The sequence below is a fragment of the Sardina pilchardus genome, chromosome 2 (assembly GCF_963854185.1).
Source record: "Sardina pilchardus chromosome 2, fSarPil1.1, whole genome shotgun sequence".
Taxonomy (NCBI): domain Eukaryota; kingdom Metazoa; phylum Chordata; class Actinopteri; order Clupeiformes; family Clupeidae; genus Sardina; species Sardina pilchardus.
The window spans coordinates 43,795,960-43,811,905 of record NC_084995.1 but is presented as its reverse complement, the minus strand read 5'-3'; the positions used below and the strand labels follow the sequence as shown (position 1 = coordinate 43,811,905).

Genomic DNA, 15,946 nt, shown 5'->3' with positions numbered 1-15,946 from the left:
ATTTACACCAGTTTTGTACCTCATGGAAATGGAGTGGGATGTAAGCCACTTTTTAATGTTTAACGTTTTAATGACATTTTACATGCAATGTCCTGTGAAAAATGTGTAATCTCTACAACTTCTGATCACATGATTGAATCTGATAGCAGCCCTATGCCTCTCTTGCCTTTACCAGAGCTGTCCTGCTGCATTGCTGTGGCAGCTCTGATGGCTCTGATGGCCCTGTGCCAGGACAGATGTGGTAAGGTGAGCCTGACTGATTATATGCTGTGTAACTGGAGCAGAACGCACATCTTGTGAGGTGGTCATCGCCAGTATGCGTTCAATTCAATAGAAGGAATGTGTTGTGGTACACTCAGAACTTATTCAATAGTTCTTTCATTTTCACCAACAGCTCAAGTCTTGGTCAGGGTCACTGATAGAGGTCTGAGTGTGCCATGACACTTTCTCTTTGTTGCATGCTGTGTCTCGTTAGCCCAGACAGCCATGTGAGTGCAATTTAACAGAGTACAGGCAGACATACAGTACAGTAGCTGCTTTGGTATTTTACATGAGAAGAACGACTCAATGTCACTGAAGATAACCCTGTTTTCCCAGAGAAGAGAGGAGAAACAGCCCCACAATATTTAGTGAATCCTTTAATTCTCCAATGAGAATTAAAGTCTCATCTTGAACAGCCAGTGTTTTCAGATGTAAACAAAATCCAGTCAGACCAGAAAAGCCTGTTTATATATCAGCTTGCACTTCTGGTAAGAACTGTTTAACCAGCAAGTGCTGGGAAGGACTGTTTACTTGATGAGAAAACAGACTGTGTGTTCCGTAAGAATGTGAGTTTGCATTTTGTCTTCCATCGGTACCTGTATAATATGTATATCTTCATGAATGATTTTAATTTGTACTTCATTGTACGTGTTGCTTTATGAGAATATGCCAAGTAATTAGCCTTTCCTGAACTTTGCTGCCTTTGGATACAGGCTGTATGTTGTTAAACAGTTCAATGTTTCTATGGTCAGAGATGTCTTAAATGTCTCTATTGTACAATATGTGATTACATCAGTATTTAGAGACAAATTAAAATAGTTGATTGGAAAAAACTATGAGCAGAGTATTTTTTTAGATCAATTTAATAGTGACATATCCTCGTAGGCTATAACCAGAACCATAGAGAGAGAGCAGCACTGAGCAGGATTTGGCATAAGTTCTGGGTGTGCAACACAATGGGAGGTTTTATGCCCCTTATTGCAAGCCAGTGTGGAATCCACATGAGTATGGAGCCGTTTGTATGTTATTACATCTACCCACAGTTCTGCCAACGCATCGAGTCAGGTGCACAGAGGGAGGCATGGAGTTTGAGCGTTCAGTTCAAATATCACAAACCTTTTGCCAGAATCAGGGATTACCTTTAATATTTAGGTTTTGTTCACTACCTTAAGGACTTCCTTTAATATTTAAGTTGTGTGTACTACCTCAGGGACTACCCTTACTATAATATTAAGGTTTTGTGTATTATACCTCTTCACAGAAGTGCCAAGTGACCTGTCAGCTACCATCTCAAATTTCCTGTCTAGGAGGTCTGTGCTGTTTGTGCACTACACACATAATTACTGACAGTGGAACGGATTTATCCACATGATGGGCCTTCATCCATGAGCTGTGGGCACTACACTGAACTGTGAACACAATGAGTCCTACTGTATGATGCTACATTGCACCAGATGCAGACAGTAGACACCGTGGCAACATGAGTGAAGCTAGAGGCACTGCTGGAGGAAGTAATGGTCATGGAAATACCAGGTTAGAAGTGTGTGTGTGTGTGTGTGTGTGTGTGTGTGTGTGTGTGTGTGTGTGTGTGTGTGTGTGTGTGTGTGTGTGTGTGTGTGTGTGTGTGTGTGTGTGTGTGTGTGTGTGTGTGTGTGTGTGTGTGTGTGTGAAAACATGTAGCATTTTGTAGACAATAAAAGTAAGCCGTGTATTTTTTCAGGTGTATTGTTTCAGGTGGAAAGCCACAACTTTCTATTTATCCACGTCATTATTGTATGTGAAGTATTGCGTGTTTGTTTTGATTGTAAAAGTCTATCTGAGGGTGAGAGGCCAGGTTCCCCTGCACCCAGCTGTGTGTCCCTGAAGAGTGACCATTCAAAAGGACAGATCATCACCTTCAGAGAGGGAGACATTTGCGCTGATTTCAGGTAAGAGAGGCCGACCTATAGATTCAGTCACTGTGTGCATTGCTGAGATCGATAAAGTTGTGAATGTAATATTATGAGTGTATGAATATTTGTCAATATTTGTTAATTTTTGCAACTTTCATGGTCTGCAAATTGGTGCAGTAATGCTGCAGTTTATCTAATGGGATTTGATGGATCTACAATTACCATCTATATTACTGTCTAACAAAGCTCCTATTGACTTCAGTCAATGTGAAACAGCAACACAATATGCATTATTTATTATGCAACAATTCAATATTTTGTATTTTATTTTTATTTTTATTTTATTTTATTGCAGGATGTCCGACGACAGGAGATCAGACTCTCCTGCACCAAGCTGTGTGTCCATGAATAGTGACCACTCAAAGGGGCAGATCATCACCTTCAGAGAGGGAGACCAACCTGATCCCAGGTACGTAGGAAAGATGAGGCTGGTCATGTTGTGCCCAGTTTGATATGGTAAGGGTTAGGATTAAAGAAGAAAAAAGGCTGCACTTTGCATACAAACATGTTTATTGTTGTTGTTTTCTTCTTATAACATATAACATATAAGTTTGGCCAAGCACTCTAAAAAGAGACATAAGAGACTGTGAAGCCTGCTTCTACCACACAAGGGTTCGGATTAAGCCACTTATAGATACAGATACTGTATATCATTCCTAATGATCAGACACACACAATTCCTAAGATGGCAGTTACATTCAAATGAGTGATTACTAACTAAGCTGTGGATGAAATATGGACTAAGAGTGTAGAGTGTATGATGTTTCATTTTTAGTAAATGTGGTGTCTCAGGTGATGATTAACATGTCTATAGTGTGTTACTGTCCTGTATTATTAACGTGTCTGCTTTCTTTGTAAAGTCCAACTCAGGAAGAGAGGCCAGATTCTCCTACTGCCAGCTGTTTTTCAGTGAAGAGTGACCATTCAAAAGGACAGATCATCACCTTCAGTGAGGGAGACACTCACCCTGACCTTTGGTAAGAAAGCCAGACCAGACCAGCCTCCTTGGCCTGCCCCTGAGTGGGTTGGATTGTCTACTTGATACGTCTCTGAGTATATCTACGGTATATAATATTCCTCTAGCCAGTATAGCATCCTGTAGCTAGCTAGCTCACAATTCTGTGATCACAGTAAGGTGGACTGCGCCATGCGGTGTCTGAATTTTTAAAAAGGCATTTAGAACATATTCTTGTCACCCTCGACCAACTATAACATATGATATGCTCAAAAGCCAAAGAGTAGATGGAGATAAAGGGTATTTAGGTGCAAATAAAGTGAAAGTTATCGGAGCATAGACAACGCACGTCTCAACACCACATTGCGTAACCGGAAGTAGGCATTTAGAACATGAACATGATGATGGAGGTTATTGCCCAATGGTTATAACAATACCAGTGGTATTCAATGGTTCCTTGAGTGTTGATGGGTGTACTGTACACATATTGTGAATGTGAATAATACAGTGTAATTTTTGAAAGTTAAAAGTTGCAGTTGGTGAATAAACTCGTTTGAGAGGTGGATCAACTGTGTTTCCTACTACAGCCCTGCTCAAAACCAAGTATTAGAAACAGCAACTCTGGAAACTGACATATACAGTACTGGAGATGACAATCTATACATTCTAGGATTAGTTACAGTACCCTTCCATATAGCCTACAGTACCTTTATCATTTGGAAGATGTGTTCTTTTCTTTTGCCCAGCGAAGCTCTTATATATTCATCATATATGCACTTGTTACAGTATCATTTTGTCAACACACACATTTCTTTCAGTGTTCAACAGAGTGAGGAAATGACTGATCCTCCCCACTGCACCAGAAGCCAGAGTGATCAGAGAAGCTTGTCAACAATATTCAAAGTGTGTGAGAGTGCGCTGCTTTGATTCTGAATTTGTAGTTTTCCAGTAGAATAGAACACTTTTTCCACTAATTTTTATTCATTTGATCTATTGGAAAATAACCAACAGTTTCCTGTCATAAAATCTGCACGTGAAGAGCTGAACAGATCGAATTCAAATGACTAACTCAATTATTTAATTTTCATTCAGGAGCTTGAAGTCAAAGCCATACATTTCATTACAAATGAACTAAAGAGACTCAAGAATCTCCTGAGTTATGATTACCCAGAATCCCCTGAGGAGGATGAGAAGAACCAGAAGGATGCAAGAGACGGAGCTCTGAATATTGCAGTACACATCCTGAGGAACATGAGTCAGGAGATCTTGGCGGAGCAACTGCAACAATGTGTGTAATTGATACAATACCCTTTATTTCTGATAGACATACCTGGGTTTTCCTTTGGTTTCCAATGTTTGTCCAATGCTGTAGAACTTTAAAGAACATCAGCATCCTTTAGCATTGCAGTTATAGTACAGTAGTTAACCAAATGTATTTATATATTCAGATGTACAGTTACCTAGATGTCAACAACAACTGAGATCCAGACTGAAGAAGAAGTTTCAAACTGTATGTGAAGGGGTACCAAAGCAGGGAAACCCTGCATTTCTGGATAAGATCTACACAGAGCTTTACATCACAGAGGGGGGAACTGGGGAGGTCAATGCTGAACATGAGGTCATGCAGATCGAGAGACACATTACAAAGTGGGAAACACCCATCAAATGCACTGAAATCTTCAAGCCCTCACCAGGACAAGACAAACATATCCGAACGGTGCTGACAAAGGGAGTTGCAGGCATTGGGAAAACAGTCTCTGTCCAGAAGTTCATTATGGACTGGGCAGATGGAAAAGCCAATGAGAAAATCCAGCTCATATTTCCCCTTCCTTTCCGGGAGCTGAATCTGATTAAAGACAAGACATACACTTTTGAGGACATCATCCATCACTTTTTCAGTGAAACAAAAGGTGTCAACTTCTCCAACTACAACAACTACAGCATTGCTTTCATCTTTGATGGTCTAGACGAAAGCAGACTTTCTCTGGATTTCCAGCATAACGAGTCCATCTGCAGTGTAACAGAACATGCCACAGTTGATGTCCTTCTCACAAACCTCATCAAGGGCAATCTGCTTCCCTCTGCGCTTGTGTGGATCACCTCCCGACCAGCAGCAGCCAATCAAATCCCTCCTGAGTGTGTTGACCAGGTGACCGAGGTACGAGGTTTCAACGACCCACAGAAGGAGGAGTACTTCAGGAAGAGAATCACAGAAGAGGAGCTGGCCAGCAGAATCATCACACACCTGAAGTCATCCAGGAGCCTCTACATCATGTGCCACATTCCAGTATTCTGTTGGATGGCAGCCACTGTTCTGAAGAGCATCCTGACTGAAGCAGACATTGCAGACATTCCAACATCGTTGACACAAATGTACACACAATTCCTGATTGTACAAACCAAACACAGGAGTCAGAAGTATGGAACCACTGATGTGGAAGCACTCTGGAACCTGAAGACCATTCTGTCGTTGGGGAAACTGGCCTTTCAGCAGCTGGAGAAGGGTAATTTGATCTTCTATAAGGAAGACTTGAGAGAGTGTGGTATTGATGTCACCGATGCATCTGTGTACTCAGGACTTTGTACCCAGATCTTCAGAGAGGAGGCTGGGCTGTACCAGGGGACGGTCTTCTGCTTTGTTCATCTGAGCATTCAGGAGTTTCTGGCAGCTTTGTATGTGTTCCTCAACTTTGGTAAGAGAGAGGGAGACACACCTGATGAACATGCAGCATCTCAGCTTTACGGTTTGTTCAGGGCTAAGAGAGTTCACGACTTACAAAAGACTGCAGTGGATCTGGCCTTGGAGTGTGAGAATGGACACCTGGACCTTTTCCTCCGTTTCCTCCTGGGCCTGTCCCTGGAGTCCAATCAGAAGCTCTTACAGGACCTGCTGCCACAGACAAGAAGCAGCTCACTGAGCATAAAGGACACTGTCAAATACATTAAGAAGAGGATCAGAAAGGTCCCCAACCCAGAGAGATGCCTCAACCTCTTCCACTGCCTGAATGAACTGAATGACCACTCTCTGGTGGAGGAGGTCCAGAGTTACATGAGGAAGGGAAAATCCAGACGGGATCTCTCTCTTTCCCAGCTGTCAGCTCTGGCCTTTGTGCTGATGATGTCAGACCAGGAACTGGATACATTTAATCTGAAGGATTATGGAGTAACAGATTCACCAGCCAGATCTGATGCAGGTTTGCTGAGGATGTTGCCAGTGGTCAAATCATCAAGAAGTGCTCAGTAAGTACTGTACATGTTGAGTTTGTTGAGTCTAGGTGTCTGGTAATTGATCCCATTGTGGAGTTTGACAGTTTGTTACAGTAATTTGTGGAGAAATGGAATGCTCTTTTTCCAGAACCACTGTCAATCAATTTTCCGAGTGTCGTTATTGCTATCATTGTCTGTTTCTAAAACAGAGAGTTCCGATCCTTGAATCAATCTGAAGCATCTTGTCAGAGGCACAAAGTTTAAAGACAGTAAAGGCGTGGCCTAGCTTGGGTGTTCCCATGCTGCCTTGCGCGTGATTTGATTCACGCTAAGGCAGCCTGGAAACTACCGCCCTAATTTTTGCCTCAGATAGGGGACCAATCACAGAACAGGGGGGAAAGCAAGACGATGATGAGCTATGCACAGATGCATTTGATAAACATCCGTGGTGCCCAATAAGCGGATCTGGGAATTTTTTCAATATTGTCAGGACCACTTGGCTCAAAGTACAGCTGACATAGGGGAGACCACACTGAACTCAATGTTTAAAGTAAATTATGTTTATTAACAAATATCACAAAGTCAGTAACTGGGAAGCTAACTAAAAGTGTCATGCATACAGTATAAGTATGTAAGGCAAATGGAATAGTAGTGACGACCGCAGCCAGCCTCTCGTCGTCAGGCCAGAGCAGCAATGAGAGAGAGTGTGAGCGGACTAAAGGCCATGGTTTTACTGTAAGCACCCTCCCATCAGCACACCAATTAGCCCGGCACGGTCCACCATAAGACAGGGGTGTGATTCTTCCGTTTTTAAACGGAATTCCGTTTTTTTAGGCCTGAAAATGCGACCCATGCAATTCGTATAGATCCGCTGAGTTTTTTTTAGGGGGGGGGGGGGGGGGCGGGTTCAGAGGTTTATTTCTGTAGCCTAAACACCATTGCTTTATAATAGGCCGCTGACAATGACGACGGGTTTGGTGCTTCTTTCATTCATATCACTCTGCAAGCCTTGTCCATTCTCTAGTCACTAGTGGAATTCATTGAAAAGCAGACGGGTTGATGAATGTTTGATGCAAGTTCGATGTGTGAGTGTGTGGTAAACTATTTGTTTCTTAGCAGAAGCCATGAAACGGTAAAGGTCAAATTATTTGTTTAAGAAGACATATTTATGAAGTTGTTTTTTTTGTTGTTGTTGTCTGCTTCGCGTTCGCGTCCAGTTTGACTTGTCTGGATTTTCCGATAATGACGACAATCTCCTGGTGCTGATATTGACTTAATTTCTGCGCGTGTAAACTAGTCTAGGCTACTGTGCTTGAAGTTAGCTGTGACAGACTAGCCTAGGGTACTGGTTTTCATCGTTTTCACCACAAAGCCCGTCTACCTTAGCTTAGGTCTAGGCTACTAAATTGTTTAGTTAACACCTTGTCATTCCGCGTTTGTCCAGCCGTTCACCTCCGTGCGCCCCATGTCATTCAAAACATATTTCGGGATAGACATCTCACTATGAGAAAACGTATTATGATAGTGCTAAGAGATTGACACTTTGGCATTCTTGGTAAACATCAGTCTTGACTCTTGCACATAATATTGAGCTGATTTTTTTTGTGGAAATCGCCTATTAGCATTGTGCTGATACATGGAAAAAAGTTGCCTATTTAAGGCACAGTCTGAATTGTAATCCTAGCTCTCCATTGAGTGTGTGCACTTGAACAACTATGTAGCCTAGGGCCTGCCATTTATTTTAGGAGGAGAGGAGGACATGTTACCTTGGAAGGAGAGGAAGTGGTGCAATTTGATTTTCTGTCCAACTTAAATATCAATAACCTTCAAGCAACCTCTTCAATCAGCATCAATAGGCCTATATTGTACAGGACTAGACGACTGTAAGGGGGCAGGCTAAATGTTATCATAGGCCTAATAGCCTACTAAATAATGTAGTCAACATTATAACTTTATGTTGGTTTAAGTTGAAACAAAACATGAACTGAGAAAATCCATAATTCTACATCATTGTTGGCAAAATGATCATGATAGCCTATATTTCAGCCATATCTGCTTTAATCTTAAGTAGGCCCTTGGCTACTTTGCTATAAATGAGTTTTCTTTAGGCCTTATAGACTATTTTGTTATTTGTTATAATGTTTGAAATATATGTATCTCAGTCTATTATAGTTCTCATAAAAGTCATCAGATGTCATCATTTAAGGGGTTATTTTTCAAAATTTTCTCCCGGGGGTGCATGCCCCCGGACCCCCCTAGTCAATTACATTGAAGTGCACAGTAGCCGATACTATAGTACCTTAGCAGCTATACACTAGAGCAGCAGTTCACAAATTTTAGCCCCCAAGGACCACTGACTTGGCTCGCGTACCCCACCGTCGACACATTAAAAAAAAAAGGGGGGGGGGGGGTCGGATATATTTTCCTTTTTTTTTGTCCTTTGCCAATCACACCCCTGATAAGAGCTCCACCTAGAGGCGACACAGATACAATAGCAGCAGACAATGCAGGCAAGGGAGAGATACACCTAGCACGGCATAGCCGGGCGTGACACTATGAATAAATTGTTATGATTATTATGATTATCTTTTATGTCCCTTAGCTCTTCTGAAATTACTGGAACATAAGTCTTTGCCAAGCTTAATGCTGAAATGTAGCAGTTTATGTTACTTTGCATATGTTTTTCACACAGGCTGAGATACAGTCATCTCACAGTGAAGAGCTGTGCAGCTTTGTCTTCAGTTCTCAGCTCCAACGCGTCCAGTCTGAGGCAGCTGGACCTGAGTGAAAACAATCTAGGAGATTCAGGAGTGGAGCTGCTTTCTACTGGTCTGGAGCATCCAAACTGCAGACTGGAGACACTGGAGTGAGTTTGCCAGTTTGTGTGTGTATCTGGTGTGTATCTGATGTACATGTATCTGATGTGTGTGTGTGTGTGTGGGGGGGGGGGGGTGCGTGCGTGTGTTTATGTTTGTAATACTTGATAGATGCCTTTGTCCAAACAATAATACATTGAGTAGATGTGCCAGCCAGAATAATACATTGCAGTGTGTGTGTGTGTGTGTGTGTGTGTGTGTGTGTGTGTGTGTGTGTGTGTGTGTGTGTGTGTGTCTGGTGTGTATCTGATGTATGTGTGTGTGTGTGTGTGTGTGTGTGTGTGTGTTTCATAGCCTGAGTTGGTGTCACCTCACAGAGAAGAGCTGTCCAGCTTTATCTTCAGCTCTTGGCTCAAGGTCTTCCAGTCTGACAGAGCTGGACCTGTCTTATAATCCCCTCGGAGATTCAGGAGTGGAGGTCTTATCTGCTGCCCTTAAATGTCCAAGCTGTAAGCTGAGGGAGCTGGGGTAAGTTCAGAGCTATTTGCAGGGTACAGTGAAAAGACATTAGTGGCCTTGTTCTCTTGAACCCAAGTATTTTTAAATCTGGATATTCTCCCTCATTTCCTCACTTCATATTGTAGAATATGCTGTCAAGAACCTATCAATCAAACAGTTGACAACAGTGGCCAAGACCGACAGTAGAGTAATATGAAAAAGAAAAAAGAAAAAACATCATGTTACGAGCCCAAAACCCCAAAAAAAGGTTTTGTAAATGCAAACACGGAAACTGGTGAATACCCTCACTTTAATTTGCTGATTTACTAACAACTATGTCAGTGACCCAGTGACCCAGATATTGAGTTTGCACGTGAGGTGAAAGGTGAAAAGACATACTGTATTTAAAAGTAACCGGGTTCCTGTTGGTATGGCCCGTTCACAGTTCTATTGTTGATTTTGTTGAGTTCATTTGTATGCTACAGATCCAATCAGTTTATGCAAGTGAATAAAAGTGAAATGTTCATCATGAACATTTCACTTTTATTCACTTGCATAAACTGAATGGATCTGTAGCATACAAATGAACTCAACAAAATAGTAGTCCCCTATAAAGAAATGGCCTGTAAATAACCAATAGTGCTACATGATGCACAGCACCAACTTCTCAGAACAAAACAAATGCTTTTGATGTGATATTTAGAGTTCACAGACTGTTCTCATGCTGTATATATCTGTGTGTGTGTGTGTGTGTGTGTGTGTGTGTGTGTGTGTGTGTGTGTGTGTGTGTGTGTGTGTGTGTGTGTGTGTGTGTGTGTGTGTGTGTGTGTGCACACGTGTGTTTCCCACAGACTGAAAGGCACTAACATCACAGTGAAGAGCTGCTCCACTTTATCGTCAGCTCTCAGCTCAGACTCGTCCAGTCTGAGACACCTGAACCTGAGTGACAATAAGCTGGGAGATTCAGGAGCGGAGCTGCTTTCTGTTGGTCTGGAGCATCCAAACTGTAGACTAGAGAAACTACAGTAAGCATTGTTTTTGTCTTTGTGTGTGTGTGGGTTAGGAGTGAACCATATTTCATCATCCATTATATACCTACATAATTCCTCCCCCTAGTAAAGATATTACAGTTTTTTTCCAATCGCTTCAATACTTTTTGCAGAATTTGGCCCATTGTGTCAAAACTCTACACAATTAAGACAAGGAGATAAACAACTCCTCTATGTCAAACTGAAGCTCTGCAATGAAAACTTTACATTTGATAAGATCTATGGTCTTTTGGGCCCCCACTGTCGACTTGAAGGTAGTGCTGTCTGGAGGTGCTAGGGTTGTGGTAAGTTGACGGTGACAGTGTTGCATTACAGTTTTTTCCAATCATATACACACTAAAATTACGGTTATCAGACAGGTAACAATACTTAACACTTAAGAAGCAAAACACCTGCGCAGAGCAGTACAACATTAAGCACAAATTCAGCTTCACACTTTTTGCAAAACATTACACACAGTGAATGTCAAAACGTAAAACACATTTTAACACCTTAGACACAGATAAAGATTGTTAGGTACTTCCTTCTCATTACAAATCCCTGGCTTGCCAATGACCACACTAATGAACAAATTGAATAATCACATCCACCAGGTATGTAAGCACACATGTGCAAAATTGAAAACGCAGCACTCAGGTGTGTTATGCTCGATCCTCAAGGGGCGTTCCCACTGATCTATAACTAACACTGGATAGACTATCCCATTGTTTTCGCCCCATTATTCTTTATGTTGATCAGTGAGGATCGAGGCCTGAGGAGCGAGGATGAGGATGTATAAAAGCCCAAATGAGAGGCACCCATAGCCTGTGATGTGGATGAACTCTTATGGCTTGATCCAGTTACAGTTTTTCTCGATTGTTAACACACAATTTCTGGTACTTGACACACAATTCCTGTAATATGTAACTCATGCACCAACCTCCTGAACCAATTCTGCTTAGCTATAGGCACAATTTCTGCTTTACACTCAAATTGCAGTTCTATAACACACTTTTTTCACAGCACTACACACAATTCTCTGCATTTGACACAATTTTCATGAATAAAATATCTTGTTTTCACAAGGAACACACTGCCATTCAAATTCTTAAGCTAACTGCCCTACCATGCACACTGACTCATCAGATGGGCAAACTCCTGTCACACAGTCTTACAATTAGCAATCAGAGCTTTAGTATTACAGTAGTAGTACAGGCAGAGGCAGAGCCAGAGGAGTGAGAGTAAGAGGAGGAGGACGGGGAGGCCAAGGACCGTAATCTCTGATGAGATCCGAGCCACTAGAACATTGCAGTGCTGCGTATCAATACAGTACAGTACCGGACAGTACAATACAGCTCAATGAGCACAGTAGTACAGTATTGCCTGTGGGCTGTTCTGTAAAAATAAAGTATATTTCAAGTATTTGGGGAAAGTAATCCTACTTTGAATTCCTACACAGTTTACAGTATTTTACTATTTGTTTGGCAGCCGAAAGATTACCAGTACAAGGGCTTCTGTCTCCTGAACAGGAAACTGAAATCATGAGCATTGTCCTACAAAAAACGGCATAACATTACAGCAAATACAAAGAAAAATAATAGAAAACAATGAGATATTTCAAAATATTGATAGGGTAAGCATATCAACTTACTGTATCAGCTTATCTACTGCTTGTAGTACTGTTTGTAGTGTAACACTGAACAAAAAAAGGCCCAAGTCATTATGATGAATGGAGAAGAAGTGTTTTCAATTCATCGTAGTGTTTTACACTGAGCACATCAGTGTTCAACTGGTCCTTACAAATGTCTTGATATATGATGGTTTGTGTGTGTCTCTTGAGAACAAAAGAGCATTTTGAGGAGAAATTACATTGTTTTGAAGGTAAAGTGTCATTTTGCAGGAGAATTGTGGAGTTTTGCCCATTGTGTGTGTTGTTTTGGATTTGTGTGTAGAGTTCTGAGAATATGAGGCATGTTTTCAGAAAATGTGTGTTAACAATCGAGAAAAACTGTAGACAGAGAGATGATTAGAGTATTACGTATTGTTGTTACTTGTTTGTATTGTTTCTTTAGTTTTTCTTCAGTGACTGTAAGTGTATAGTACTTTTTATTTGTGTACAAATTTAGATTTTTCTACACTTTACAGTAGTAAGAACTATAATTTTGTAACTGAACATATGGTACAGTGAAAGAAAGAAATATTGTCTGCAGCATCAGTTTTGTGCATTGCTGGATGAGGGTTCATGAAAAATATTTTTGTCATCTAAATTATCCTAATGCTCTCAAACAATATGTCTGAATAACATCCATATATTGGAAGAGGGTTTTTACAGATGTGTTTTGAATTTATTGTGTTGGTGTGTATAAGATAGCGACAGTGTAGAATCATTCAAAGAATGTGTTAGTGATACGAGAACAGTATAAGGTTTTATCGATGTGTTTATTGTTTTGACAGAAATATTTCATTTTGCAAACAATCTGTTATGTTTTGCTGATTGGGTGTTGTGTTTGGTTAATTGTGTGATGTGTTTAGACAAAAAGAGCCCCGTTTTCAAAATTGTGTGTAAACGATTGGAAAAAACTGTAAAGCTGATGGGAGGGCCCAGAAGGCCAAGCCTTTTCCATTCTTGCAACAAGTGTTACACATGTACCATTTGAAATACTCTCTCAAATCGGCACCAATGCATTGATCTGCTGCCATTTCCTCAGACAGTCCTCTTTGAAACTAATTTACAAATGAAATCATCAAATAATTTACTAATCCATACAATACAATGCAATACACTAAACGAAACAAAGGGGGTAATGCTATTGTAAATAATGATAGTGTGTGTGTGTGTGTGTGTGTGTGCGTGCGTGCGTGCGTGCGTGCGTGCGTGCGTGCGTGCGTGCGCGCGCGTGGAGTGTGTGTCTTTGTGCGTGTTTAGGGGGGGAAGGGTGAAAATCTGTGTTTTACTGTAATTGCAGATGTATCCCCATGCCCTTCCTTTGCAGATCTGTATCAGGTACCGTGGGCTACTCACTAATAGTGTTATGTAAACCTTTTATCTCCTCAGTCTGCAGAAATGTGACCTCAGCGTGAGGAGCTGCACATCTCTAGCTGCAGCTCTCAGATCAAACCCCTCCAGTCTGAGAGAGCTGGACCTGACGCTCAACAGACTGCAGCAGTCTGGAGTGGAGCTGCTCTCTGCTCTACAGAGAGACCCTACCAACAGACTGAACAATCTCATTACTCAATAGAAAGAATGACTCACTGTAGCATATTTTCCTCCATATGAATGTTGCATCCATGTTTTTATGTATCTATGATAATTCAGTACTTATATCGGGCACAGTATCAGTATCGAGAATCCCATGCACTATCACAATTGAAAAAGATTGACCATGTTTACCCACATTAGTCTGGAGACACCCAGCATGTTTCTGCACTTCAGACCAATACTCTCCAAGCTACTGTGGGTTTGGTGAGGGGAGATGGGTGTCTCAATCTTAATATTTTGTTAAAGTTTCACAAGCCCATCTCATTGACTAAACCACCTGGTAGTGTCAAACTTTGCATGATGGTACATTTACAGGTAAAAATATAGAGCTAGAATTTTCCATTGATGTCATTGGGGGGCGCTGTGGCACTGCCACAGACATTAGGATTCAAACATGAAGCTGCATCTGTTCATTTACAGTTTTTCACAATGGCTAAACTAAAACCTGTCACCCTTTTCTCAGAACTATAAACACAAATCCCAAATCTCAAACTACATTTCCGAAACCTTTGCCAGCCTCTGCAAAACTGAACAATCACCTCAAAACAGTTGAATCTGTACTCTAAACCAAACACTCTTTTCAGAACATTCACAGAGCAATCCAAATGAAAACAGCACTGAGCAGGCAATACTAACAATGGATGACACGGCATTCAAGGCACCTCATATAGATCCAGGATTTAGACGAAATGTTCATTGTTTACAGTACAGTCAATGCATTTTGCATCTAAAGAACAAAACAAAAGAAGAATATTTCATAACTCCGGGGGGTTGTGAACAGAGTGGATGGTTAAAAAAAAAAGAGTTTTAGCGTTTTGTGAAAAACTGTATACCGGAAAAGACAGGCATTTCAGTACTTTAAATGAGAAGTACATTGCAGCCTACAATGTTCAGCCTACACGATTCAGGCAACTAAGAATTTGTTTCATAGAATGGAGTTTAGTGTTTCAGCAATTGTGAAAAACTGTAGAACGCACCACACACTCTTTGTCTTATACACGTCTGGCACTAGAGGGCGCTCTTCAGTCAGTGCAGACATCAGAGGCCCTTACCCATCACCCCTACTGAAGTCAGCAGCATGTTAGTGATTTACATCAGTGTGAACTTTTAAATGAATTGATTCAGTATATTACTCACTAGTAAAAATCACAATTCACAATTCACAATTCACAATACACGATCACAATTCTTAATTCAATGTTCTTTTTTTAAAATATTACTCAACTCAAAGTGGGCTTGTTGCATGGACTTGACGTTGCATGGGACCAACTTGAGTTGACGTTTAAAAGACAAAGTAAACAAATAAAACCGTGTAATTACTGTATATCTCAAATGAGTTGTTGTACACATTATCATTTGCAATGATGAACAATGATTAACTGAATAAATATGTCCTTAGCAATGTAGAGTATGTAGGCTATTGGAATTCAATAAATAACTGATTTGCTGTTTTGGAATAGCACATATCAAAATAAATGAACTGTGCATAAATAATGAGTTAACATTGTTCCATGTAAAGCAAATGAAATGTAAAGCATGGATGTCTTGTGTGACAGGTGTCCATCACATGAGTCATGCAGAAACTGCAGACCGGAAGTGAGATATCTATATCCAGATACTGTTCTGTAGAGACTGAGGTCATCTGCATATAAACTGAAAGAGCTGCTAGCGTGAGCTGAGTTCATTCATCTGTAGCAGCTCTGCACCTGTTCTCAGATCAGTCTGCTGAGGCCTCTGATCCTCTGCTGCTGAGGGAGGTTTTTGTACGGCGCTCTAACACTGTGTGAACGGATGTGAGCCATATTGCTGACAGTAGTAATCTGCTGCATCTTCAGACTGGACTCCTGTAATGGTCAGTGTGTACTGTGTACCAGACCTACTCCCACTGAACCGACCTGGAACACCAGACTGACGAGATGTTGCTGAATAGATCAGGAGTTTAGGAGCTTCTCCAGGTTTCTGGGAGTACC

At 41.1% G+C, this 15,946-nt stretch overlaps 1 protein-coding gene across 1 annotated transcript; it reads left to right on the top strand.

Moving 5' to 3' along the window:
• Positions 1 to 210: 210 nt before the first annotated feature.
• Positions 211 to 15,382, top strand: LOC134075187 (NACHT, LRR and PYD domains-containing protein 3-like). Its single transcript, XM_062530720.1, has 12 exons — positions 211 to 827; positions 1,523 to 1,794; positions 2,073 to 2,189; positions 2,509 to 2,622; positions 3,074 to 3,190; positions 3,987 to 4,071; positions 4,261 to 4,456; positions 4,617 to 6,408; positions 9,068 to 9,241; positions 9,546 to 9,719; positions 10,541 to 10,714; positions 13,773 to 15,382. The coding sequence occupies exons 2-12, from the start codon at positions 1,742 to 1,744 to the stop codon at positions 13,954 to 13,956; spliced, it is 3,180 nt and encodes a 1,059-aa protein (XP_062386704.1). The 5' UTR covers positions 211 to 827; positions 1,523 to 1,741; the 3' UTR covers positions 13,957 to 15,382.
• The last annotated feature ends 564 nt before the right edge of the window (positions 15,383 to 15,946 follow it).